The sequence below is a fragment of the Phoenix dactylifera genome, chromosome 9, assembly GCF_009389715.1.
Source record: "Phoenix dactylifera cultivar Barhee BC4 chromosome 9, palm_55x_up_171113_PBpolish2nd_filt_p, whole genome shotgun sequence".
NCBI classification, from domain to species: domain Eukaryota; kingdom Viridiplantae; phylum Streptophyta; class Magnoliopsida; order Arecales; family Arecaceae; genus Phoenix; species Phoenix dactylifera.
In genome coordinates, this window is record NC_052400.1 from 2422785 (window position 1) to 2450685 (window position 27901).

Sequence of the window (27901 nt, forward strand, 5' to 3'; positions counted from 1 at the left end):
AATTCAATGACCGATGGAAGATGGCGATCACACCAATTTGCAGTTGCCATTGTTAGATCGGTAAATTTAGGGTGAACTATAGATGATCATTAGCAATATTGATTTCTGAAAACCAGATCCAATGTTTACCAACCAAATCAAGCATTAAACTTTTGCAAATAATAGATGCAAATTAAGAATTTCCTTCAAAAAAAATTTATTAGCAAGTGTTCTTGTGCGGGCATCAAGGTGGTCGGTCTTGCATTTAAGCCATTTTAATTAGTACGCTGAGATCCCAAACACCATAAACATGCTCGGAAGATGAACTAATAAATAATGCAAGTGTGGATGCCAAATGGAGCATACCATCCATGCACTAATTTGTTCTCAAACCTATGAATTGGTTGGTCCAATGTAGCATGGCTGCATGAAATCCACTCCTGGGTTCTCAAAAGACAAAAAGACAATGATTAGATGTAAATTAAACCTACCATAATGCTGGTATTGCTCTCATTAAGAAATCAATTGAGACAACAGACTTCTAGTATACTCCCAAATTCTAACTGAAAAAATTTCCAAACATTACCTTCAACACTGACCAAAATTAGAGCTAATCTATGATCACTAAAAAATAATAACTAAAAAAAAAAGTTAAAGAAGAAAACAGCCACAACATACTTTCGTCAGCACCGGTATCATTAATTACAATCCTGACCACCACACGAAACCAACCACCGAAAAACCCCACCAAATTACGTTCCCTCCCCGCAACGCTTGACCAACGCCTCGTACCCGTTGGCCGAGCTAACGGCGAACTCCGTCAGCGAGCTAATGGCGACGGACATCCCGGCGCACAGCACCCTACCGGCGATCTCCGCCACCTTCTCCGGCGTCATCCAGGGGCCTCCCTCCCCCTCCTCCTCCTCCTTCCCCTCCCCGCTCCGCCGCTGCGCCCCACTTACCGATCTCATCCCTGCCGCGAAGAAATCCAGGCGGTCCACCACCTGCGCCTCGCTTAGCGACTCCAGCAACCGCGACCACTGCACGCACACCCCGAAGGCCGGCGGCGCCCCCGCGCCCCCCGACGACGATCGCCGCGGGGAGAGCGGCGACCGGCACTCCCCGCTGCCGCTCCCGTCGCACCGCAGGACCCAGCCGGCCAGGGCGCGGGCGTACGCCCGCTGGGCCGCGATCCAGGCCTCCAGGCAGGACCGCCAGTTCTGGAGCTCCGCCTCGAGCGCGGCGGCGGAACGGGCCGCTCTCGCTGCCTCCGAGGGCTTGGCGGCGGCGGAAGAGGAGGAGGATACCATGATGAGCTTGGCCTCGTCTATCAAGCGCTTCTGGATCCGATGGCACTCCGCCATCGTTCCCCACATCCTCGCCAACCTGCGCCATGAAAGAATACTAAAAAATATCAAAGGAGTCATGCTAACTTGCACTTGCATGAAAAGGCACTAGAATACGCCGGGATGGTCGATTGGAGCCCACCAATCTGGACCATCCAATGGGGGATCCACAAATTGGACGGATATTATTTGCCGTACTTCTAAGACCCTACAAGGTACAGGGCCTACCATATCTCCTGCCAGTTTATACTCCCAAGACTCCAAGTCTATACAACAAGCATGCAGATGGATATAGATGAAACAAATGATTAGCCATTCCGTATTTGATATTTTATTGAGTACTTAGTTATAATTTATTATTAGCAGAATATGGACTTCATGCATGTATTAAAGAATAGTCAATATACTATTATTCTGCAGCCTGCTTTCTAAAAGCATGTATTAAAGTAATGGAATGGGTTCTGATTTTCTTGGCTATACTCATCTTAGTGTAAGGTGGTCGTGTACCGAAAAAAAAAAAAAAGAAGTAAAAGTAATGGAATGGAGTACAAAACAAAGGGGGAAAAAGAAATGGAATTCATCATTTCATGATTGCTGTTATCTAGAAATCTGCATACAGATCAGTTTTTGAATTAAAAGAACTTTTGAAGAATCCACTAGATGTAAAATATTACTCATTCTTATGTTATCTGTTGCACCAGTTGGTCCTCCCACCAGAGTTGTAGCATAGATGAGTAACTCCTTTTTGATGTCACTTGATGTTTTGAGAAGGTTGGAAGTTCAATTTGATTAGAGAACGAATCAGGTTTTGGTAGCTGGTCACTGTCGATGGTCGAAGATGATATTAGTATGAAACAACATTGGTATGCAAAATAAAGTGATATTATACTCATTTCTTGGTGGTTGGTTGGAATTATCTGCTTAACTTTCTTTTGTGCTTTCTTTGCAACATAGCATGTTTGGCCCAGGTCTTGTGGCAGCCTTTCCATTTTTTTTGGCTAAGGAAATTTAGAGTTGTGAAATTATAATATGGATCAACCTTAGTTTGTTCCCAAGGGTGGCTCTCAAATGCAACACTCTCAAAGCAATCTTCCAATTTAGTCATTCCATAGATTGCATTGTTTCAACTCTCCAGCACTTGTGTAGAGAGAATCATTGTTTTCGAGTACCTCATGTGTCAAAAGCTGTTCAAGATTTCATCTGTGTCCAATCATTGCCTACCACATTTTTTTTCTTCTAATGATTGATTGTTGCTTCAAGATCCCATTCCATGGATTTTTTTCTGTCACCAGAAAAGAAACATTTCTTGAACATATTTAAGCATGTATTATCCAAAAGAAAAAAGAAATCTTAACTTGCTTTGTGCATAAAAATGCACAACCTGACTTTCCAAATCAAAATGATCCTGATTCTGTTAACTTAGTCAAACTTCTCATAGGACATGCTCTGCTAGCCTTACACACTACCTATTTTTCCAACAGGCAAATGGAGCTCTGGGCATCCATTCTCAGCAGCTTGGCTCATTTAACCTGCACTATTTCATACAATGAAGGCCTCTACATTTGTAATTAACTGTGAGGGCCACCTAAATTTCATGGCATCACTAGAACAAGCATTCTAACATCAGTTTTTGTTTCATATATTTAGATATTCAAGATACTGCCAGTCTCTTGCATTATGGAGTCTCAGATTTTTCCTCTTCCATATTTAAAGTCATTTTTGTACTCAATCTTAATTGAAGTACCTTGCTCTCCTATAAATATCTGACCGAAATATTTTGGGCCTAGATCATGTGTTCTGTAGACAGCTTATCATGACGATACCCTGCCAACTAGTTTATAAAGCAGCTTTTTTTTTTACCTACAAGTGTAATTCACTAAGTTTTCTCTAATGTCCATAACTTTGTCCTTCCTAGTTTTATCATCATTCACTTCCACATGCTCAGAGCTGCTGTGTGCAGCTTAGGTCCATCTTAGAATATCTTTCTTTATAACAACTAAATGTCTCACCTCTTGTAGCTTTGATGGTTAAACATCTTGAGATACAGTCAACTCAACTCAACTCAACCATTCTCTTCTATAGGATATAACTTGAAGGCATGCCTCACAAATTATTTGCAAATTCAAAAATTTAATCAACTCATTCTTTTACTGGCATTACATACATCCTCTCCAGTCACATTCGATATTCTTATGTTCTTCCGTTCATATGTTCAGGATTTCATTTGATAAATGAGTCAGTTAAACCAACCCTCATCCTCCTACGACTTGCAATACTCCCGTTAGTTTCGAAGAGGCCATAACACCTTTCTATGTGGTTTCTTTTCTAAAGCAGCCTATTGACTGTTATCCAAGTCTATCAAAAAATTCCCCTATCTTTCTTTTAAAATTTTATTCTAATTCTATCTAAAAGTCTCCTTATTTTTCCTTTAAAAAATAATTTTCCTGGCAAAGCCTTTTAATTATATTGGTCATTCTCATTCATGTTATCCTTGATTTCAGTGCATGTAGTGAATGTAAGACAAGTCGGTCCATAATTCCCCCATCTAGATAACATTTTAAAGATCTTTCTAATCTTCTTTTAAGCTTTACTGCTGGATCCTCGTAAACCTCAAAGTTGATATTATTTATTGCTATTCTTTCCTGAATATTTTGTTTTATCATTTTAGATCTCGATCCAAAAAAGTTCTTGTATGAAAACTGCTTATCTTTATACTGCTATGACCTCTTGCTACTTTTCTAATGCAGAATATCTTTAACCCCAAATAATTTTTGAGAGTGTTTTTGAACTCTGCTTTGCTCCTTTGATTGTTACGTTTAAAGAGTGCCGCATTTGCAATAAGTAAATAGGTTTGGATCAGAATCAAGATGGTCATAGAAGAAAAGGAGGAGCATGCAAGATAACATGAATTTCAAATGGCTTGTGTCAAAATAAGGAGGTAATTTTTTTTCAGGAATGAGTGGTGAGAAGGATTCAACAATTCAAACCTTTGTGGCAATGGTCATCTTACTGTAGCATATATTTTATATAACATATGGCTGTAAATGCATGTGGCAGGAAAGGGAAGCGCTCCGTAAATCAGAAAATAAGCTACTTTGTGACTCCATGGATACCGTGAACTTTTCTTAAAAGAATAGAAGCCAAAGACTCATGGAAGTGAATATATTCTACTTAAAATCTAAAGCATGATTACTAGAAAGCATGAAAGACTAGTTCCCCTAATATCTCAAGTGCATGTTTAAAACAATGAATCATATAATAAGGTTTCTAACAACCTTAACAGACTTATTTAAGTTGGTATGCCGTGATACTTAAGATGTAATAAAGATAACCTTAATACTAAGCGCAAACTCAAAGACAAATGAATAATCCTTGTACTCTATGACATGATAATCATGGTCACCTTGTTATTTTTTTTTTCTTATTTTGCTGAATAGGATTGTAATCACTGATGCCTAATTGTGAATTTATGTAGAGCGTACTGATTTGTTGTCTACATGCATAGCATCATTCTTTTCAGCATGATATTGGATCATCATATCAGACTTCGGTGATATGCTCTACATAAGCTTAAGATAAGTTTATGCTCAGTAAAAACTGTAGTCCAAGTAATACTTGATTGTTTTAAGTTAAATGGCAAATGCTATCTTGTTTACCATTTAATTTTCAGTCTAAACAGCATGAGTTATAGGTTGTGTGGTTTAATTGATTGTACGAGTTTTGCCAAACTACGCACTCAACAGATGAAGCAAGAATATAGAAACGTACCCTCGTATCAACTCCATAAGCTGTGGGTGCAACTCCTCATCTCTTAAAGTTTCGATTCTTTTTGACACCGACTCGACTGAATGTATAGAAACCTCTAACCGGGTGTGAAGATCTCTTATCGCTGCTCTTGTCTTATAAACAGAAGAAGGCTCCTCTCCATTCACATCCTGGTTCCTTAGTTGCAGGTATTTCTTCTCATATGCTATTCTCGTACGCTCACCAGCCTGCCAATAGGAGGACATGAACCTTAATATGCCATACAAATTTGACAAATGTACTTGCCTCTTTGTTTTTTACCTCAGTTTTGTTCATGAAAAATACAATTACCTTCACTTCCTCATATAATTTCTTTTCCCATGCGTATAACCTATCCAATGTTGACTGGTGGCTTCCAGATGTCGTACAAGATTCCTCTGAGTGATCACTGCTGCTGTCATACCCATCATCTCTTGAGCTGGAAGAACCATGAAAGAACCTGGAAGATGATGAATGCGATGATGCAGAAGAAAACAAGGCAACTGGTTTCAATGTTCTAACTGCATCACAAACCCAAAACACATCACTTGTTTTTAAAGCCAAAAAATAGATGGGAATGCATGAAATAATTTTGAAGAGACTTCGTGATCTCGTTAATATCACTAACAAAAGGTAAAGATTGATGTTAATGGCTCGTTGAGTGTACCAGCAAGTTTGCTTGAACTTGAACAGTATTGAGCTCTGCTTGCTTCCAGCAACACCGAAACCTTGTGAGCAGATTCACAAATCCTCATAAACTGCTTCTCCATGTCTTTCATGATCTCTGACATGCTCGTTGGCCTTCGATTTAGATATACTGTAAAACCAGGGGTGTCTTGTTGTGCAGCTGCTCTATTTCCCACCACATCCTTCTCCCTAGTCTCCTCAAGTTCTACAGCTTTGCGCGTTTCTGATACTCCAACATGATTGACACCCTTAGACGGTGGCTCCTTCACTTCATGAACTGTATCAGATACGATTTTGCCTTCAGGAAGACCATCACTTTTAGGAGTCACTCCAGCAGGGTTTGAGTCAACTTTAGATTTCTCATCCTTTATTTCTGCCTCCATAAACTCCTTTTCTCCTTCATCCTCTTCCTCTTCCAGCTCTTCTTCTTCCAATTCTGGAATGCCTTCTTCCTCTCTTACCTGCCTTAGCCCTGCATTTTCATCGTCGCTTGCTATCCTGTCAAAACTGCTCATGTAGGGATATCCATATGTATCCAGTGATGAGAAAGGGTTCCAAAAGAAGTCCCACTGTGAATTTTGAGGTGATGGTGGTGGGTAGCTTGGTGTATCATAAGAGGAAAAGAATGAGGAGTTCACTGGTGAAGTCTGCGTAGTGAAAAACCCATCAACTCCATAGTTGCCTGCAGTGTAATAAGAACCAACTCTCACAGTTTCTGGTGACTGTGGCCACTCCTCGACCGAGACTGATGGATTCCCACCTGATCTCAAGTATTTCGCCACATGAACGGCGCTCTTCTCTGACTGGTTTGGTGTCAGTGAAGAGGACTTCAATGAAATGCCTATGATTTCTGGGCTCGATCTTTTCACAGGGGTGAAAGGAGTTGTGTATGGATCGGGGAAGAAGTCATGATATTCATCTCCATCAACATAATTACGAAGAGCCTGCGAGACTCTTTTCAGTGACTGGATGTAAGCAATGTGCCCAGAAGCAAAGCGGATTCGCTGCTCGACGGCCTGTTTGATCAAATTCCTTCTATCCTTGCAGATCTGGACAGCTTCTTCATCTTCCAATCTTGAAGCAGAACACCCCATCTCTCCAAAATACTCTATGAATTCTTCAGGCTTGAATCGAAACCAGAATTACATGTGAAAAGATGCTGATATCCCACCAAATTCATGGGATTATTTGATACTGTTTCAGACATATCATGGATCAGAGAAAATTGCACACAGCTACTGCAGCAAGAATGGCTATGAAAGTTGCCCCATAGCATTTATCATCAATGCTTAGGAAGTGACAACACAAACTTCAGTTGAAACAATACCTTATGGTTTTTTGCTCAATTCAAAAGTTATTCACAGTAGACTTCAGATGGAAACTTTTTCTGAAGAATTGATCGCATCTCCTTTGGGTCCTTTTCTGCAGCTTTCTCAAAATAACACTTTTCTGAACCTCAAACCACCACAAATAGCTGCCCTTGTGGAGACTGAAAATTGCCAAGCAAACAGAAGGGTAAGTCTGTGGGCTTTCAAACATGAGCAATAACAAATCAATATGACAATAGTTCCTTGAAAGATGGATTTAACTGCATAATTGGATGCTGAAATAATTGAAGAGATGAAAAGTGGGAGCTACATGAGCGTTATCATAAAACAGGAAGATGATGAACAAAATACAAGTGAGAAACCAAAAAAGAGAGAGAAAATAAATGTGATACGCAGATTATGTGCGACAAGTAAAGCTTGGATAAGATGGAATTTAAGTAAATATAGAAGTTCTTATACAAGATGTAATGATCATACCTCAAAAATGGAAGACAATAATGATCAATTACAGAGATGCTTTACCAAATCATCCAAAAAAAATTTGGCTAATTCTTGGAGAGAAGAATTTCTCAAGGGAAAGAACAAAAAAAAGAAGCCCCTGATGTGTGAGGACATAGAAAACACATTATGAAGAACAACTCATGATGCGGTAAGAAAAGACTAAATCTTTACAGAAGTAGACAAAGCTAGCAGACATATGAAGTTGGCATATATTAATACCTCTCGAAATAGAAACCAAAAAGAGATGGCTAGCACAGGGAAGAAGAAAAGCAAACCCCCCCAGGTTATGGAATACCAAGAGAAGATAGAAATCAAAAGAAAAAAAATGTTCATAGAGACATTATTTCGTAAAGGCACTGGCATTCAATTCTATCAAGAACCCTCTTTTTTTCGAAAAGAAAAGATATTTTTAAGCCCATGAGAATCAGAAACCAACCTGCTGCTGAAGTCCTGTGCATAATACGAAGAAAAGTTAAAGGAGATAGAATCTCATTATTGAAGAAAGACAAAAAAAGGACAAAACTTTAAAAACCATATGCTCCCAGCATTGGAATGCTGAAATCTACAGTTCATGATGCAAAGTAAGGGTATAAAAAATGGAAAAGGTTCCCAAGAGATGAACAGTTAAAACCCTATTTGATGGAACTGGATTTTGACAGCCACCGAGCTGTTCCCATCTCTAGAAAATGTAAAAGATGAAGGAATTCAAAAGCACAAAAAGCTAACCAAGGTTTTTCCTTTTTTTTTCTTATGAAGGCATTGCTGCTCTCAAACTTTGAAACCGGAAATTCTGATATATCAACAACAAAAAAAAAACAGTGAGACTGACCTGGATTCATTCAAACGCCAAGAAACGCCAAGAAGAACGCTCGATCAAAAAGAGAGAAAACTGTGAAAGAGAGAGAGAGAGAGAGAGAGAGAGAGAGAGAGCAACGGTCAAATGAGTTCAAAGAAGGATTCCAGCGAAAAAGAGGACGACATAAAGAGAGGGGGTGAGAGGAGAGGCGGAAGCGGAGAGTATGACACTTGCTAGAGCCTCTGCCCCTGAACTTGAATAAAATTACAAAAGCAGCCCGATTCACGTCTTTCCATGTGAGGCCTTATAATCCAATCCACCCTATTTAGATTCTCTCATCAGACGGTTGTAATCATTCTTCTTTTCGCATGCTATGATCTCGTCCGTCCAGTATGTGCAGCCAGGAATCACAACACTGTTTCTGTGTACAAGACTAACAGGGGACGCATCGAGGCGCTCGATGCCTATTTTAGGAAGAAAAAGTCTAAAGTCACCTTGGTGTACGTTGCTGTCCAACTAACTTTTTCTGGTCGTCCAGAAATGCCCCTTGGCTCTTCCTTAGGACTTGGGTAAATTAGTAATTTTGCCAGCAGGGAGTTTAACGGTAAAAAAAAGGGAGTTTAATTGTGCGGAGATCTTCGAGATATTTTGAAATATTTGTGTTGTGGGCTTAGAAAGGAGTTTTGTATAAGTTAACAAAATAGTATTAGTATTTTTCTGTTAAAACCTCAAGGTTTGGGGAAATTGGGAATTTTCTAAAGGGTAAAGTGAAATATAGGTGGGCTGGAAAAGCAAAAGAGATAAAGATTCTTTTGGTCCATCTAAAATGAAAAGTTTCATTTTGATGCCTTAGTTTTGAAGAAATTATATCGTGCATGGTGTGCACCATATAGCTATGCATGTTGCCAACTCGCAACCATTTATTTCTATGAGCTCTATTTATAAAGCACTCGTTTCGGTGCACTGCTATAGAAATAAATAATTATAATTTGCTATATGGTGTATGCTGTGTAGGATATAATAACAATTGCTTGTCCAGACATTTGCTAAACCATCTATGTGCAAGCCTGGTGTAGAAAAAATAATAATATATAGCGACTAAACCATCTCCCTGGCTAGGCGAAGAATTTTTCTTCTTTTTTTTAAATGACAGGTAGATGTTGCTCTAAGCTAACTTCAATGTTAAGGGCCCATGCAAATCAAAATAGTTGAGCGTGATCTAAATTACGAGTCATAACACTGTACAAGCTGCCCGCACGGTTGATGAGCTCCCGAATGATGGATGTCAATTACACTAATTTTATATATGAGCGGTTGTTCTAACTGTTTGCTTAATGGCCCATTTAAACCCAATTGAATAAGATAGGCATGGACCCTTCCTCCAGGTAGTTTTATGTGCTAAAAACTTCAAAAAAACATGAAGAAGGTTTACCATAAGCCATTTTCTACATAAAGATGGCTAGGCTTCTAGAATGTAGAGGTGGCAATTGGATTGGCTACAGGTTGGGTTGGATGCAGATTGGATCAAAAATTCATCAACCCAAATTCGACTTGTTTAGTAAATAGATCAAAAGTTCAAATCTAAATCCAATCTATTTATTAAGCAAGTAACTTAATTCGACCCACATAACCTATTTATTAAATAAGTCAAGTCATGTAAACAAGTTGAACGGGCTAGAAAAGTTTTTAACAAATTAAATGGATTAAGCGGATCGGATTAAAGAGGTTAAACAGATTGGTTCATAATCCGATCTAATTATTAAACGAGTCAAAACATGTTAAACATGTCAAAAGTTTATATCCAAACCAACCTATTTAATAAACAGATTTGGACTGGCTGACTATTTATTACTCAAATCTATTTATGCCAAATCCAAATTTGCTTAAAACAGGCCGTTCATAAGTCGGATCGATGGATCAAGCCACAAATTGCCGCACCGCCCTTACCAAAAAGCTGAAGTAATAAGCAAGAGATAAATTAGTAAATTATCTCGCCGCTTCTAGTCACTTCCCAGTTTGCAGGTTCTAAAAGAAGCCAACGGCGGTCAATAGGAGCCCTGTGGATTGAGATAAATATACAGTGATACCGGCGATCAGATCAATCTCAAAATGCGGAAAGGAGCTTTAGTTTTAGCCTTTTGACCATCCCAAGGTTGGCGAGCTGATTAATTAGGATGCTGACGCGTGCATTCTTTTTCATGCAGTTGCAGGAAGGAATCCTTTCCCCTGATTTATTAATAGAGAATACAAAAGATATGACAAGGAACAAGGCGATAAGAGTCTGAATTGCCTTCCATTTTAAGGAGAGGCTCCATCTTCTTTGATAAAGCAAGGTGTTCTACTTTCTTTTCAGTGCAAAGATGAGACCATAAAGTTTTGACAATGCCTCCAGTAGTGCAAGATTGATTGACAGCAACTTCCATAAGAAACACTCTTTGAGTTCCTTTAATTTCGATCCACACTCGCCAACAAGAGCTGGTGCAAGTTCAAGGAAGATGCGAGGAGGTCCATAACAACTTCAAGGAAGATGGCCAACCTCCCCAACTCAAGCACCTGTTGATAGCTAATCATACTCCTTTGACAGATGGGCAATGGAGATATAGGTGGGAAGTCATTTCGTGGGAGTCCCACCCAAAGATTTGCAGGCCATCATTTTCTAGTTAAGATTTCACAAGTATGGAACCTATTTTTTTAATGAAGGCTGCATGAAAACTTTCACTCTCCGGTGCACAGTTGCCTTCCATAATGCCTTATTGTAGGGAACGATCGAGAGTCCTCCATTATTTCGGAAAGAATAGAAGTTGACGGAGAAACCCCCATGTAGACATGTAAACGTGAAGGTGGCGGACCTTCCACCTGATGACAAATATTATTCTTGAAAGCTCATATTTTTGCTTTACCTTATCACTGTGGTAAAGAGCCTAGAGTAAGTATAAGCATCTAGTTAATTTCCACTAATCCTATAGTTTAACATCTCAGCATATAACCAAATCTAGCTCCTCAAAACAAATCCAAGTTCATAACATTCTTGACGAAGAGAGAGGTAAAGCCACCTAGCCTTTATTAGAAAAGAAAATTTTACATAAACTATTTATAAAAAATTTGTAAGAAAGAAAAACATAAAAGAGCAATAAATTTTTTTTACAAAAAATAGTAGTTTGTAATTATTTCAACAAGCTGATCAATCTGCTGAGTCATTTGAAGGATCTAAGTCCATAACACTCGCAGCTTGTATGCACCACTCTTCTATATATTTACCAAGACAAATAACAGAATAGAATATATCTGATATAACTATACTATTTGTTATGCCTGCAATTAGAATATATTTGTTGTATATACCATTTGCTTGGTCAAATATTAATGAATAATTGATCATTGGAAGCACAGATAAGAAAACTATCATGAAAGTTTGCTTCATCATGGAGAAATGCATGAACAATAACCAATGCTCTCTCTCTCTTTTTTTTTGGTGCACCGGCGTCTTAGTACATTCAGCCGTGAGTACGCTCAAAATAGTCATAGTACAAAACACGCTCTAGTACCGCCGACACGTGCTCCAAAACTCCCATAAGATGGCCCCAAAGTGGCATGCTGCAAAAGAGGCAATTCAGTCTACCGCACGTTTCGCCTTCTGAAAGACATGCGAGATTCAGAAGGAGACAAACTCCCTCACAAGATGATATATATCATAGGCTAGAGGGTGCAAATCTGGTCTGGCACGCTCCCTCCGAATCCAGTCAATCACTGTAGCCGAATCTCCTTCAAAAAAGATCCGTCGAACATCCAGATGCACTCAGGCCTGAACGAGGCTCTCCAATGCTGCACATAAATCCGCCACTGGGACAGATTCATCAAAAATATGCCATCCTCCGGCTGCAATCAATCTAAAATCATGGTATCTGATCATAAAATCCACACTGCATCTACTACCGCCCTAACCAATGCTCTCTCTGACAGCATGCATGGTCTTTCTTTCCCTCTCTAAGTTTAATTTCCATACATATCATGCATGGTCTCCAATACATCATACGTCAAGATGGCAAATGCTTTATCAGGTCATCCATCAAAACGATGCTAAAACCCAAACTCCCGAAAGCCAAACCACCTCCCCTCCTACGCCTCCCTCCAAGAGCCCAAGAAGAACGACCTCACCATCACCACCGCGTCCTGAGCCTCTTGAAACAATGCGATTCCCTGCATTCCTTCAAGCAGATCCACTCCCACATGCTCACCTCCTCGATCCAGAAGCCGAACCACCTCCTCTCCAAGCTCGTGGTGGACCTCAAAGACCTCCCCTACTCCACTCTCCTCTTCTCCCAAATCCCCCACCCCAACGACTTCTCCTTCAACCTCATGATCCGCGGCCTCGCCACTTGTTGGAACGACCACTCTCTCGCCCTCCATTACTACCTCCGCATGCTCAAATCCGGCGCCAAGCCCAACCACTACACCTACCCCTTCGTCCTCCTCGCCTCCGCGAACCTCCAATCGTCGTACCACGGGCGAACCGCCCACGCGTCCGTCTTCAAGGCCGGGCTCGACGCGAATGACCACGTCCAGCATTCCCTGATCACCATGTATTCGAGGTGCGGCGCGGTGGGCGCCGCACGTAAGGTGTTCGATGAAATCTGCCACAGGGATATGATCTCCTGGAATTCGATGATTTCGGGGTACGCTAGGATGGGATTTGCAAGGGAGGCCGTCGGGTTATTCCGGACGATGAGGGCGGAGGGGTTCGACCCGGATGAGGTGACTCTGGCGAGCGTCCTGGCGGCGTGCGGAGACCTCGGCGACCTGAGCTTCGGAGCGTGCTTGGAGGGCTTGGTGGAGGGGATGAAATTGGAGCTAAACTCCTTTGTCGGGTCTGCATTGATTGATATGTACGGCAAGTGTGGGGATCTCGAGTCTGCAAGGAGGGTTTTTGATGGTATGGCGAAGAAGGATTTGGTCGTGTGGAATGCAATGATCACAGGGCGAGTATATATAAACTTTCACTTCCTTTAATGCTCCTTCATACTGAATCATTAGATATCTTTGTTTGAGCAGGTATGCACAGAATGGGATGTCCCATGAAGCCATTGCATTATTCCACGCCATGAGAGAGGCAAGGACAGAGCCGGACAGGATCACGATGGTTGGGGTGCTCTCGGCATGCGCAGCGATTGGGGCCCTTGAGCTGGGCTCATGGCTGGATGCATACGCTTCGCGAGAAGGAATTCACCGCAATGTATATGTCGGCACGGCCCTTATCGACATGTATGCCAAGTGCGGAGATCTGGACCGAGCAGTCCGGATCTTCGATACGATGCCGCGGAGAAACATAGTCTCATGGAATGCCATGATCTCCGCCCTTGCCTTCCACGGACGAGGCCGAGAAGCAATTTCGCTCTTCGAACGTATGAGGAATGAGGAAGGAGCAATCCAGCCAAATGAGATCACTTTTGTCGGGATTCTATCTGCGTGTGTGCATGGGGGGCTCGTTGATGAAGGCCGTCGGTGGTTTAATTCCATGGGATCGGTGTTCGGACTTGCTCCAAAGATCGAGCATTATTCTTGCATGGCGGACCTTTTAGCGCGTGCTGGGCTCCTGGAAGAAGCATGGGAATTCGTTGAGAAGATGCCGGAGAAGCCTGATGCGGTTGTGCTTGGGGCTCTGCTTGCTGCTTGTAGGAATTGTAGGAATGTGGGAGTTGGAGAGAGGGTTATAAACAAGATTCTGGAGTTGGATCCTTCGAACTCCGGGAATTATGTGATTTCTTCTAAAATTTATGCGGGCTCGAAGAGGTGGGATGATTCAGCGAGGATGAGGGGGTTGATGAGGGAGAGGGGCATAAGCAAAACCCCTGGTTGTAGCTGGATTGAGGTTGATGGCCGAGTCCATGAATTCCATGCTGGTGATGGATTGCACTTAAAAGCTGCGGAGATTTGTCAAATGATCGACATACTGGTCGAGGAGATGAAGATGGAAGGATACAGCCCAAACGCTGACCTGTTGTGAGGAATCATTATGGGATTGATCAAAAGAAGGTATTGCCATCTAATGCTTTGATTGAGATTTGTACTGTTCCATGGATAGCAGTTTGATCGGTTGATTGGTTCTTTCAGTTTGCTTGTATTCCTTCATGTTTGCAGGTGGCCAGACGAGACCTCTTGGTTTTGGAGAATGAGGTGTCCTCATATACGGGTCTTCTCAGGAAATTTTTTGAGCATTCTAACAGGCAGAAGCAGCAGCCTTCAGTGCAATCACAAGGAGCCTTACAGAGACTAAGAACAATTTCACAAATATATATCATTGGCATCTAAAGCTCCTACCACGATGATCGGCATCGATGATATGAGGTGTCGCACAAATGAATGGATGCTAGAAGACAGCTATCACCTCTCCACTCCAGCTCCATTTCTAGATGAACGATGAGATCCATCATCTCAAATATCCTGAGCAAACGCTGCAATACCGCTGCATGCATTGTGTAGGGGGTCTGGCATCTGCAGAATTCTCATAAAAATAAAAATCTCCTAAAAGCACACTGGAGATAAAGTGTCAAGGAATAATAACATTCCCAATGAACTCATCAATCTGTCCAGCGTTCACGATGAAGATCTAAGAAGTACAATTTAACATGTAATGCTAAAAAATGATAAAACACTGTTAAAAATGTGTTCTATGCATTTGATATACAGGGATGTGTGTTATGGAGAGAGAGAGAGAGAGCAAGAGATTGCTGTCATGTTGCTCTACTTCTCTTCCATTCATAAAGTGTAAATGTTTCATCATCTGGGCTTCCTTGCATGTGCAAAATATATGCTTACAGAAGAAACGTGAATTGCTGGTTGTTACATGGAATGCTGATAGCAGCCAATTCAGGCTCATGCCAGCAACAAAAATGGAAACATAGGGACTTCAATAATGTTGAGAGAACAAATAAATTTTTCCCAACTTCAATATTCTCTGAAAGTCTATACAACTAACTGCAGCTCTATAATAATAATCATATGTAGTTCTGCAAGAAGCACTGCAAGGCATCGCATATTCAGCTTTTGATAGACAGCTGAATTGAAAAGAAGTGTGACATAACATAACTGCATCTGTAGGCACTCCAACCACATTATACTTTCATTTAAGATACCTGCTGTACATGAAAATTTGGAAGTTTGGACAGCAGCTGGTTGGCATTTGCATGGTCTGTAAGATAATTACAGGTAAAATTACATGGTGCAGCCAACAACAGTTTTTAGAAGCTAATAGCCCAACCAAGAAGATGGTATTGGCTGGAACCTGGATTTTGCACATGCCAATATATCGCAGTAGTCTGAGTGGTTGAAGCAGTCGCGGAAATCTGTGAATAGCTTCTCATATACCCTCCACAATACTTTGTATGGTCTTGAGTATGGATATGGAAGAAAAGACTGCAAATTAAAATTACATGGAAAAAAGGCTTTATGTCTCATGATGACAGTTTTATGCAAGCTACAGAAAAAGAGGCAAGAAAGTGAGATGATCTTTTATGCGGCAAGCATGTTTGTCTTGCTATCCTGAGCACAAGCAATTTCTAAACCACAGTTTCCTACAAGAGATGTATATTGAATGTCTTAATTTTTAACTTCTTCCTTTGGATATTGTAGCTCAACAGTTTCCAATTCCATCGATGTTGTCATGCCTCTTCACCATCTGACTTCTAGAAAAAAATAGGCCTCACACAGCTCGTCCAGCTGGCATTGCAACGTCTTGAGCCTTGCCTTTGTTAATGAACTTATTTCATGACTTCAAAGCAAGGACTCAAGTGCTGTGGCAATGGGGCTGGTTGGCACGGTATTTGCCATCCCAAAACAAGTAAAAACTTCTGAAAAAAAGGCTCCATACTGAGTGGTAGTGAGCCATATTAACCCATGCCAAACGAATATGTATTGAAATGGGCCAGCATGGGTTGACAACCTATGATTCATAGGCAATTGCGGCACATGTGCATGCGTAATGCCAACATGGTGTTAACGCAGCATGGCATAATCAGTGCTTGAATCCTTGCTAAATACTAATCACATGTGGCATGATACTAACCCAAGGTTTTCTATATCGAATACGATCACCCAATACCAGGTAGATCGTACTGCTCCAATAAGGCAAGGAAGAGTATGGGGGCCTCGATATGCTACTGTGTAGACATATGGTACAGCTGCTGTCTTGCCTCCAGCAGTGCAGCATGTTGTTACGGGCATATTATTGTATTGACCTGACCCACACTGGTAAACTATTGGTACAGGGTGCGCCACCGAGACTAAAAACCTTGCTTCTATAAATTATCAACTTTAGTATATAAAAAAGAAGTCTATATGGTTGTGCATGCCCTTGCGTTGGATGTCAACATCATCTTCCTTGTTCCAATTTAAAAAGGGGTAGATTTCTCTAAATTGCTCTATAAATCCCATTGTCATAAATGTACGTGGTCCATAAGCTGAAAGCTGCTCTAAAAGATGTTGTGAAAATATAGTTTAAAAGATTGCATATTTGCTTTCTAAAGGTTATCTTGTTTTGAGAAATTGTCATATATTTAATTTAAATATGTAACCATAAGCATTTTTCTTAAAACCATAATATATATGAAGAGCAATTGTCTAGCACAAACTGAGTGAGATTAAAAGAGAGTTATGACAATGCTTACATCTCCTTCTTGTGCAAGACGCTTTAGTAGTGAAAAGGTGTGCTCATTTTCTTCCAAATTGTTGATAACTGCTAGCCAGATTTGTGAAGCAAGTTCATGGGCCTTGTCTCGTGACCGACCACAAGCAATAAATTGATCTGCTTGAAGGAAAAAATGTCCCTAACTAGTGAGAGGAATTGTGTGCGTCATTGGCGGTTCATAGCAAAAATAAACATACTTTTCTCATCATCATCATGGAAAATTCAAAAATCCTATATCTATGGAAGGGAGAAAACAATTAAATATATGAACCTTCAAATGTTGGACAAATTAGCAAAATAGAAATCAACATGAAATTGTGTCCCCAAAAATTTTTTATATCCCTCTTGCTATTTGACTTACAGCACATATTGAAAGACATCTTTGCATAAGTCTATTTTTAACACATTTTGCAACAGTAGCAACAAGAAAGAAGATAGGAGCATTGTCTTTCCACTATTTCATGTGATTGAAAATATAATAAGGTTCACCGAATCGGTACCGAAGGGCATACTAGCCGGCGATTGGTTTGGTACAGTATGAGTACGTTCCATACTGAGCCGAGGTTTATCGGAACCCGGGGATGGAGAGGGAGACGGGGAGGAGGAGGAGAGGGAAGGAGAGAGAGAGAGAGAGAGGTGTACCTCATCATCGCAGAATCCTAACCTTAGCTAGTATTGTCATCTTGGAGTCGTCATCATCATAGACAGAGAGTAGAAACAAGAGACAGAGAGGGTGAGGAGAGAGAGGAATCGGGAGATTGAGATAGAGAGGATCAGAGGGGTTTATAAAAAAAAGGTTCGGCTTGGGAACTAAATTGACCAGCCGAACCATCCTAGTAATTGTTCAGTCTGGTTTCGTACGCCTTGAACCATCCGGTTCGGGACGATTTGGCATTCCTTGATTTGATGTCTTTTGGAGAATAGGTAAGAAAAAACATGACATGGAAACAGATTCAATGTCATAAAATTTAGAGTTTCTCGTACACACACATGAAAAGGTTCGCTCATGCTCGAGGGAGCATCCCACTTAATGATCGGCCTGCTGGTTCATGCAAATCCGAAGATGTCATCATGAACGAGCCACATGCAGGGAAACTTGCATTTGTGGTTCTAGCCTGGCTTCTTTGTTCTGTTTGAAAATCATCTTCTGCTTATTTTGTTCTCAAATTTTTATAAGCAAAAGTTCCCGTATATATGGTTTATTGCATATTTACCCTTCAACAATCACCATTTGCATATATACCCCTCAAAATGGCTTGTTTTTTGCAATGCTGCCCCTCCCCTTAGATCTTTGGCTGACAATGTTAATAAATAACACTCTCAATGAAACTGATATTTTTACCCTTTTACATCAATACCCCTAGAATATTTTAACATTCAATTTATACTGTAAAAGCTATATTGTTCAATTAATTTTTCAAAGGTATTGATGTAAAAGGATAATAGTGCTATTTTGCACTTAAAAATGTTATTTACTAACACCGTTAGTCAAAAATCTAACAGAAGGGACAACATTGAAAAATGGGGTGTTTAAGGGGTATATATGCAAATAGTGATTTTTGAAGGGTAAATTTGCAATAAACTATATTTCTAGAGGGGTATATATGCAAAAATTCCACTTATATCACATCATATGTCAGGTCTTATTTTTCTTCTGTAATACGTAAATACCAAACAAAATAAAAAAAGGGAATGATATAAAACCACTAAAAAAAGAGAGTATATTTCCAAATTTTCAAATGCTCATTTTAATGCAATAAAAAAGAAGAATCCAGGTCATGCAGCAAAAAACTCTGAATTATGAGTCCCAATTGCCCGTTTTGCGTATGCAAATTATTTGTCCAAAAACAAGAGAAATGAGCATTGGCACCCTTTCTTCTATAGCTATAGCAAATGATTCAAACATAATATATTAAGAAATACAAACTTGCTAAATATCCTCAACGAACAGAGAGAATAGCAGCAACTTTGAAAACATAGAAAACCCACCAATTATGGTTCCATGGAGTATACTAGATGGAGGCGGCATTATTGAGAGCTCAAGCTGCTCTTTCAGATACAGGTAAATGTGGCCGACAAGTTCGTCGATTTCGCCATTCAACGCAATAATGTGTTCACTGACATATAAGGCTGCATATCTCCTGATACATAAGATAAATTGTTAGTCAGTAAAATATTACTTCAATAAGATAGCTCTTCTTAAATGCTCAAACAAGTGAACAACAAAACTTCAACAATCATCTTGTTTGCAATGGTATCCGCTACCACTAAGTGCATCAACTAAAAATATTGAAAATTTTCAGTAGAAATTCTATCACATGATGCTTGCCAAATGATAATAATAATAAGACCAATCTGCTAGACATACCAGTTGGAGATACATCAAGACAACATATCTGCTCTAAAAATTCAAAATTCTGTATTATAACCTCCCTTCTTTAGGTAGAAAAACATCCAAGGTTAAAAAAATATGGTGTCTCCAGACAGGACACATTACTATCACAAAATCCATTTTAAACATTTCACTATGTCACAATTGTTATTATATAAGATTATTGCAAAGGAAATCACCATTTACAACCAATTTGGAAACCGGAGGTTGTCCCTGTGTTCCACAAATTCAGACCCACAAAAAGCTTTACCAAGCAACAGCATGTTGAGGGCTCTCAAGAATTCTATTTGCCAAAAGCCCTTTCACCTCTCGCAAGCAGACCTCTTCCGACATGGCAATATGATATTTTCTTCACATTCACAGATCCTTTGCAGAAAATTCCTTGAGTCACTTCTCAAGGTAATTCATCATCATGTTTATAGCTCTTTCATTGAAAATTTTTGAATCATAAGAACAAAATCAGATGTTGGAAAAGGGGGACCTGCAAAATCACTTAAACAGATGCCTAACCAGATTAACATGCAAGAGACTATCACTTGTAAAAATAACCAGTAAACAACTTTTCAAGGATGGAATAATTATGTTTTAGCATTAGTATAGAAAATTGAGAAAAAGGGCATATAAGTTCTCAATGTCAACAGGTAACCCAATTAGTGTACAACTGTACATAAAGTGATCTACAGAAATGAAATAATTTTTCTCTTATTATCAAGAGATTATTACACACTATAAAGCTACCTTGCTTTCAAGAGAGACTTAAATATATCAGAAGCCAAAAAATCAGAATGGACAGGTTGGGAAAAGTTTCCTTCAGTTGAATGTGTAATCATATCCGAGCATATGATGTTAGGTGGGAGATAACAACACTGCAAAGTGCAATAGAAAGGGGAAGAATGCAATATAGGTCAATTGACATGCAAAATGATCTTATGCAGTCATGGGTGTAGGGTTATAATGGTCCATTGAAGTCTAAAATGGACTTTGTGTGAGAGGAGGGGGAAAAAAAGAAAAAGTGACCCATTTTGGTGAAAAAGAAACTGAAGTATAATTTTCTTGCAATATCTCCCAGTGTTTGCTAAAAGCAAGCAAAGTAGAACTTTAAGGCAACATCTCCTGGAAAAACAAAGGAAATTGGAAGACTTTCTTAGAGAACTCACCTCCTACCCAAACCTCGAGGAATTGGTCCAGGCCATCGTTTCCTCTGACCAGCCAAAGGCCATTTCCTGGAAATAGCAGTTTGCCACAAAGATTCCCCTCGAAATATAGTAGCCCAGTGCTTACTGATGGATGATAGTTGACCCCACTCACAGATAGGCAACCGAACAAAAATTTCTACAAGGAGATGATCGGGAAGCTTTCCAAAAGCATTATCATTGTCCTCCTCCATCACAAGGCTTCTGCAAAACAGTTTAACAGCTCACTATAATCTCTGCTTTGTTCAACAAATACAAAAATAAAATCAAAATGGTTACAGCAATTCTTCAGATATAAGCATTTTGCCTGTGGAGAAACTGAGTAAATGCACTATTAGCTATCCTTCGAACAACAGTGTTACAGATATTGAACACAATAATGAAGAAATGCATGTCCACATCTATTACTGCTTTTGGCATGGAAAAAGGAAAAAAGAATAGAGAAGTTCTGCATCATCCTTCAGAAATACTTACAAATGTGAAAATATGTATCTATATATTAAATGATGAGATCTATCACAAACTTCTTAATTGTCTAAGCCTTGCACCTAAGACTTGACCTTTGAATTTAAAAGTGGCTTTCTTGATCTACTTGTCCTTATCAATTTCCCTTCTGAAAACTCAACTTCCCAACAGTTTATGCTTTAATGCAATTTTTAGTATTTCAATCTCCCACATCATCCTAACTTTCAGTGCCATTTTTCTCGGATTGAGCTAAACTTTCATTCGTCATAAAATAATCCAGATTTCTCACTGTGAGAATTATAACGCAAACACTAAGCACCGCATCAATAACCCCAAAAAAGAATTCTACCACTGAATGACAACAAGAACAGCCAAAAAAGAGAGAGGAAAAGATCAGCAGAATAGATATATAAGGAACTGTTGAAACAGTGCTATGCTCCAAGTCACAGTCAGATGCAGCATGGTACAAGCAACAGAGCACTATAGCAGAAAATGACAAAGGCATACTGCACACACCAAGGAATCACCACATGAACAAATGACACCCAAAACCAATCACTCCTCTACAAAGACGTCTTTTACATTACAAGTTGGTAGTTACTACTAGTGCCTAATCAGTCGAAAAGGAGAGGAATCAATTACTAGTGCATGTTATACACTGCTCCAGTGTACATCCATATGCAATGGCTAATAAGCATCCTCACATCATCAGGACCGATGTCTATTTCCAGACAGGATCTGCTGTATCAGATAAAGAACTTCTAATTTCAGTCATAGCTTTTGCAACCTGGCTCAAATCAACTTCTAATAAAGAAATCTCTCCTAGCTCTTCCAATATATTGATGATGCAGTTTGTTAGATGCATCAAAATATTTTGCACTTGTTGTTTTGGGGTTTCATGAAACCCTTTCATTCTCATATTGACATGATATCTACCAGTTTAATTCACACCACATTCAGAAAAAATGAGTACTTAAACATCAGAATTCTACGCACTGTCCTCCACTTCTTTGAAAAAGGATGTCTCCTTGCACTTCAAGAATTGTCTCCTGGACACCTATTCAATTTTCAGTATCATTTGTGAATACAAGGTTACTCACAAACCTCATTTTTCATGTGTTCCTATTCTTGTTAACAATTTCACAGGATGGATGGGTAGACGAGGATTTTGTTCCCCTAATTTTCACCATGTACATCCTTTTATTGGGGAATTCCTTGATTCCAATTCCTCTTGATTCATTACCATCTGCTGCCTTAATTACCACATGACATTCAAAAAAATCACTAACAGAGTATGCCAATCACGACATAGTCAAAGATTTGATACATTTATTACAATCAGCAGATCTATCATACATACGATGACTTACGATGTGTTGATACCTAATATTGATGCATCAACCTGCTGTGCAGCTGTGCATCAATTACGTGTGTCAATTAACATTGTTTCCTCAAATCCCCAGTCACAGCCAACGAAATAGGGTTCCGTGTCTGTTCCCAAATATTGAGTGAAAGACCTTTCAGGGACTTGTTGTTTGATAAAGTACCCCTTTTTTCCTTCTTTGAGCCAGAAGGTAACATAAAACCCAAAAAGGAGGAAAAGAATCCACATCTAACAAGATAGTAATTAACTCGACAAAAAAAAAAAAACATTCCTCCAGATCATCTCGAACCAGTCTTGCATCTAGAAAATAATTCACAAGAATCCATCAAAAATTCAATTCAGCCGATTAACATCTGATTCTGCCTATGAAAGAAAAGAATCCATAAAATCTCATTTCCTAAAACAAGGAAAACAAACCCAATATTAATAAACTCGTCGAGAAAACTACTATTGAAATCATTCGGCAGGGAGAAACTAATTAGACAATCCTTATGTCAGTGGATACAATTTAGCGCATATAAAGAGATTACACGTCATGGGGATCACGATAATAATAATAATAATAATAACAAGGAAAGAGATGAGAGAAGTACCCCAGAGAGATCGAAGGGAGAGAGGAGAGCCTTCCCCCGCCCCCAGCTCCCAGCTCCCAGCTCGGAGAGAGAGAAGGGGGGCGAGAGGGTTTGGAGAGGGGCTTGTGCGGTAGGAGACGGGTCGTAATAAAAACGAGGAAGGGCTGTTGGGGACGCACCTCATCCTTCTGGATCGCATATTGATGACGTCGTCGACAAGAAATAATTCCCTCGCAATAGCCGCTTCGAAAAAGAAATTAGAATGCTTTGACATTTGTGCAAGGTGCGATCCAACGGTTGATGTAGCGAAAGAAAGGTAAATCATTCGTCCGCGCGCGAGATACAACCGTTAAGGATGCCAATAGGGGAAGGAGAGGCACACCGAACGGTCAGCCATTCTTTTCGTATCGGACGGCAAAGGACCCCTCAAAGCGGAAGCCATCCCATGGTAGAGAGAGAATTTATCACACTCCAGTCAACCACTTTCTCGTGAGAGCGGTATCGAAGGATGAAGTACTAAACGGCGAATGCATCAGTAGCTCTCCAAATTATTGTTTCTTATAATTACTTGCAACCAAAAGTACCGTGAAAGTCTACGGTCCTGTTTGGGGGAGCTGTTGGCAATAGAGCTGTTAGAAGTAGAGCTGTTGGAAGTAGAGCTGTCTGAAGTAGAGCTGTTATAAAAAGTTGTTTGCTGTTTGGTAACTACATTCGTAAAGTACTATGGTACTTTGTTTTGTGTTTGGTAAACAAACTGAGAAAGTACTTTATATGACAAAATTACCATAAAGGACATTGCATAGTATTATACAACAGAACGTAATAAAACATAACATAAATTAATACATAAATATACGATATAGTATAATATTATTGTAATATAAAATAATATTATGTTAATATAGCATACTAGTAATATAATTATTAGAGTAAATTAATATTTGGTAATATAACATAATATTAAATTATTTAACATAACATATTAAGGTATTATGATATAATGTAATATATATTATATTTATAGTATAATACAATAATAAAAGTATAAAATAGTATAATTATTAGTATAAATTAATTTCTCATAATATAACATAATATTGAATTATTTAAAATAACATATTAATGTATTATAATGTAATGTAATATAATACAATATTTATAGTATAATACAATAATAAAGGTATAAAATATTATAATTATTATTATAAATTAATTTTTCATAATATAACATAATATTTAATTATTTAAAATAACATATTAATGTATTATAATGTATGTAATATAATATAATATTTATAGTATAATACAATAATAAAGGTATAAAATATTATAATTATAGTATAAATTAATTTTCCATAATATAACATAATATTAAATTATTTAACATAACATATTAATGTATTATGATATAATATAATATGATATTATATTTATAGTATAATACAAAAATAAAGGTATAAAATATTATAATTATTAGTATAAATTAATTTTTCATAATATAACATAATATTAAATTATTTAACATAACATATTAATGTATTATGATATAATATAATATGATATTTTATTTATAGTATAATACAAAAATAAAGGTATAAAATATTATAATTATTAGTATAAAATAATTTTCCATAAAAATTTCCCATAAAATAATTTCTCGCGGTCTAGGGGCTCTTCTTCGTGGTCCACGCTCGAGGAGGACCTCAGCGTGGGCCGCGAGGTTGATGATAAAAAAAAAAACAATAGATTGATTTTGGAAGGTATGAAAAAGGATTAATTTTTTTTTCTTCTAAAATGTGGTTCAAGAGATGCATACAAAAATTGAAAAGAAAAATACTTTTTCTTACGGAAGGGAGTCTGACGGCTAGGGTTCTTGGCTCCAGCAGATTTTTAGGTTTATAAAGAGACAAACTATGTAATTATGTTATTTTAATATGGGCATTTTTGTCAAAAATACAGCTTTCCAAAAAAGCTGAAACAGCTTCCTCCCAAAAGCTCCAAATTGGAGCTTCCTCCCAAAAGCTGAAACAGCTTTTTGAAAAATTTACCAAACACAGTTTTTTATCTAAAAGTACTTTTGGAGGGTCAGAAAGTACTTTCTGGCCCTCCAAAAGCTCCCCCAAACAGGACCTACGTTTGTTTCACTAGGAGCATTCCATTCAATCTCCTTAGGGCTCGTTTGGTTCGCGGGAAGCATTTTCTTTCATAGGAATATGATTCCTGAGAAACAAATTTCTAGAAAGAAGATGCCTAGGAAAGTACTTTTGGTTCGTTTGGTTGACCATGGAAAAGTGACAAATTTCCAAGGTGCTTATGTTTGGTTGGCCATCCACTTTCCTAGAAAAGTTATATATAATTCCTATTATGCCCTTAATAAAAATTAGGTTTTTAATGCCTCTTTAATGCTTCTTTAATGCTGAAAGGACTTTTTGGGAAAAAGTAAAAATGGAGTGATTCCCGCCTCATGGGAAAGTAACTTTCCCATGTTTCTCATGGAAAAGACTTTCCCATGAAATGTGAGAATCACATTCCCATGGGAATATAACTTTCCCTTCTCTCTCCTTTGAAAACTCCAACCAAACAAGAGGCATCTCATTACTTTCCCGTTGACCACACTTTCCCCTCTTCTTTTTCCGCGAACCAAACGAGCCCTTAGTGTCCATCCATTACAATAAAATAGTCAATCAGCAACAATACATTCTCCTATGAAATACAATTTATTTAAGAAGCACCATATGACAAGGAAATAAAAAGTTTGTCATCAAATATCTCTTGCTTAATGGTTTTGGTAATTAAATATTATTTTATTGCTAATTGTTGTCACCAAACATGTGGCACCAAATACTCTTACTTTTTTATTTTGGTGGTAATTTTTTAGAAACGATTTAAGATATTTTTTCCACAAAATAAAATTATTACAAATATAGAGAATTTCAACGGCGATATATTCACATCAATGGTTAGGTTTAAAATTTGATGATGACATCAAAATCATTCACAAAGATATATATTTGTGAAAATAAAAAATTAGAATCGGCACACTTATTAACTCTTGACATCAATGAAATAGAATGTTAGTAACCAATGCAAAAGTTGCACTTAATCACTCTTGACATCACAACTATAACACAATTATCTCACTTTTACTTACTTAGCGAGAGATTTGATCTCAATATGGTTGATGTGTCGAGAAAGTGGAAGAAATTTGGTGGTGGAGAAAAGTACTAGAAGAAAAATACAATTGCCAGAAATATACATTTGCTTCTGATATTTAGACTACCCTCTTATTAAAAGTCCTTTAGCAATGAAAAGTTCCATATGAAATGTGACAGTCCCCCATGCAAAAGAGCAACATTTTTTGCCTAATAAGAAAACAAATCCTTGAATTAGTAGGTGTACAAGAAAAGTTGCCTCTTGTTTTGTTGCTAGGAGTAGAACTTGAAACCCCTCTTCCATATTGCGATCTTGAAGCCCCTCAAGGACTCAGTTATTACAGAAACGTAAGCTCAATTTCGCTCCTAATTTTGCCTTTGCTTCTATAAAAGCCAATGTCTATTTTTTGGGAGAACCTACAAATGCCAAATGATGATGGTGAAAGTAGGGACATCAAGGATGATGATGGTGGAGTCCCAAGCAACAACGCTAGCTATCAACGCATGGGATGATTATCATAGGAACATCAAAGGTGATGGTGAGGTATTGAGTGGATGCACAAGTATAGAGACAGCCATGGCTAGAAATAGGCTTGGACTTGCTCGAGGCCTATCGAGCCAGGCCAACTTCTGGTCGGGTCTTGGATTAGGCTCGAGACTATTCGGCTGGAGCATTGCCCTAAAAATAGAACTCAAATGTATTTCAAGCCGCACTCGGGCTGATGCTTGACTTGGCTTAGACCCGACTTGAAGCCCAAGCTTGACAATGAGTCGATATAAGCCCAAAATTAGGACCACCTATTCTCTCTCCATTCTCTCCCCCCTTCCTCTCTCCCTCTCAATATCTCTTTTCCATCTTTGCTCTCTCTCCCCTATTTCCTCTCTTTCCCACCTAATCACTCCCCTAACTACTCTCTCCTTTCTCTCCATCTCGGTATCTCTCCTCTCCCTCCTCCCCCATTAGATCTCTCTTTCTCTCTCCCCCTCCCTCTCTCCTAGTCCCTTCCGATCTCAGAGTAGCTCTCTCTCCATCCTAATCTCTATCTTTCGATCTTGTCTCTCTCCCTCCTAATCTCTCTCTTCTCTATTTCTCTCTGCCATACTCTCTTCCCCACAATCCCTCGACCTACTTCTCCTCTCTCGCTTCTCTCCTTATGCTCTCTCCTTCACCTTCCTCTTATTTTGAACCGAAGTCTATAGCAAAAGCTTGGGTTAAGATTCAATTTACCCAATCAAGCTTCATGCCAGGCATGGGTTTGTGCTAGTGCAGGAATTCTTTAGAAAAATTGCAAACCCACCCAATACCCTTTTTTTTTTTTTTCGATTCGAATCCCAGCTACATAGAAAACTAATTAAATTGATCTAATTCCAATCCTAAAGTAACCGAAGGGAAAAGAGAGAGTTGGAATATATTTTTCTCATAATCAGAGATGGAGAAGAGTATATATTAGATATTTTAGCAATTTTTTAGACTTATAACCATCATGTAAGCCTTCCATTGAATTTAGATTAATAGAGATGCAAGGAAGGGTGATATTGAGTCAATCGACTAACTTGAACAATCCAATTAGAAATTCTTGAAATAGAGAAGATTGGCATGAAACCTGAGTAAAGGCAAGGGTATCAAACAATAATTTTACTTA

At 38.8% G+C, this 27901-nt stretch overlaps 3 protein-coding genes across 8 annotated transcripts; 1 reads left to right on the forward strand and 2 right to left on the reverse strand.

Moving 5' to 3' along the window:
- Positions 1 to 449: 449 nt before the first annotated feature.
- On the reverse strand, positions 450 to 8573 carry LOC103713113 (protein ROLLING AND ERECT LEAF 2). 3 transcript variants are annotated; one of them, XM_008799918.4, is made up of 6 exons: positions 8454 to 8573; positions 7123 to 7284; positions 5776 to 6989; positions 5421 to 5629; positions 5094 to 5317; positions 450 to 1365 (listed from the first exon to the last, which is right to left on the reverse strand). In XM_008799918.4, exons 3-6 carry the CDS (start codon positions 6887 to 6889, stop codon positions 732 to 734), a joined length of 2181 nt encoding a protein of 726 aa, XP_008798140.2. In that variant the 5' UTR covers positions 6890 to 6989; positions 7123 to 7284; positions 8454 to 8573; the 3' UTR covers positions 450 to 731. The 3 variants fall into 3 exon arrangements, with proteins under 3 accessions (XP_008798140.2, XP_038985734.1, XP_008798141.2); XM_039129806.1 differs by lacking the exon at positions 8454 to 8573 and adding an exon at positions 7844 to 8160; XM_008799919.4 differs by lacking the exon at positions 8454 to 8573 and adding an exon at positions 7601 to 7835.
- Positions 8574 to 12340: 3767 nt separating this feature from the next.
- On the forward strand, positions 12341 to 15237 carry LOC103713111 (pentatricopeptide repeat-containing protein At2g34400). 3 transcript variants are annotated; one of them, XM_026806963.2, is made up of 3 exons: positions 12341 to 13396; positions 13470 to 14450; positions 14529 to 15237. In XM_026806963.2, the coding sequence occupies exons 1-2, from the start codon at positions 12429 to 12431 to the stop codon at positions 14419 to 14421; spliced, it is 1920 nt and encodes a 639-aa protein (XP_026662764.2). In that variant the 5' UTR covers positions 12341 to 12428; the 3' UTR covers positions 14422 to 14450; positions 14529 to 15237. The 3 variants fall into 3 exon arrangements, with proteins under 3 accessions (XP_026662764.2, XP_026662763.2, XP_008798138.3); XM_008799916.4 differs by having other exon boundaries at positions 12342 to 13396; positions 14556 to 15237; XM_026806962.2 differs by having other exon boundaries at positions 13470 to 15237.
- Positions 15238 to 15365: 128 nt separating this feature from the next.
- LOC103713112 lies at positions 15366 to 23303 on the reverse strand. Of its 2 annotated transcripts, none has more exons than XM_008799917.4 (5): positions 23128 to 23303; positions 20650 to 20889; positions 19090 to 19241; positions 17081 to 17217; positions 15366 to 15830 (listed from the first exon to the last, which is right to left on the reverse strand). In XM_008799917.4, exons 2-5 carry the CDS (start codon positions 20877 to 20879, stop codon positions 15663 to 15665), a joined length of 687 nt encoding a protein of 228 aa, XP_008798139.2. In that variant the 5' UTR covers positions 20880 to 20889; positions 23128 to 23303; the 3' UTR covers positions 15366 to 15662. The 2 variants fall into 2 exon arrangements, with proteins under 2 accessions (XP_008798139.2, XP_026662765.2); XM_026806964.2 differs by having other exon boundaries at positions 20650 to 20921; positions 23128 to 23249.
- Between the last annotated feature and the right edge of the window lie 4598 nt (positions 23304 to 27901).

What these genes read in the sequence shown, in the direction of transcription:
- LOC103713112 (XM_008799917.4), bottom strand. Translation starts at nt 20,879, where the DNA reads ATGGAGGAGGACAATGATAATGCTTTTGGAAAGCTTCCCGATCATCTC. An exon ending in ACTCCATGGAACCATAATTG is followed by an intron (nt 17,218 to 19,089) that starts GTGGGTTTTCTA and finishes TCCTTCAAGCAG; the next exon opens with ATCAATTTATTGCTTGTGGT. An exon ending in GTCTTGCACAAGAAGGAGAT is followed by an intron (nt 15,831 to 17,080) that starts GTAAGCATTGTC and finishes TTTAATTTGCAG; the next exon opens with TCTTTTCTTCCATATCCATA.
- LOC103713113 (XM_008799918.4), bottom strand. Translation starts at nt 6,889, where the DNA reads ATGGGGTGTTCTGCTTCAAGATTGGAAGATGAAGAAGCTGTCCAGATC. An exon ending in AATTATATGAGGAAGTGAAG is followed by an intron (nt 5,318 to 5,420) that starts GTAATTGTATTT and finishes TCCTATTGGCAG; the next exon opens with GCTGGTGAGCGTACGAGAAT. An exon ending in CTTATGGAGTTGATACGAGG is followed by an intron (nt 1,366 to 5,093) that starts GTACGTTTCTAT and finishes TTCATGGCGCAG; the next exon opens with GTTGGCGAGGATGTGGGGAA.
- LOC103713111 (XM_026806962.2), top strand. Translation starts at nt 12,429, where the DNA reads ATGCATGGTCTCCAATACATCATACGTCAAGATGGCAAATGCTTTATC. An exon ending in TGGAATGCAATGATCACAGG is followed by an intron (nt 13,397 to 13,469) that starts GCGAGTATATAT and finishes TTGTTTGAGCAG; the next exon opens with GTATGCACAGAATGGGATGT.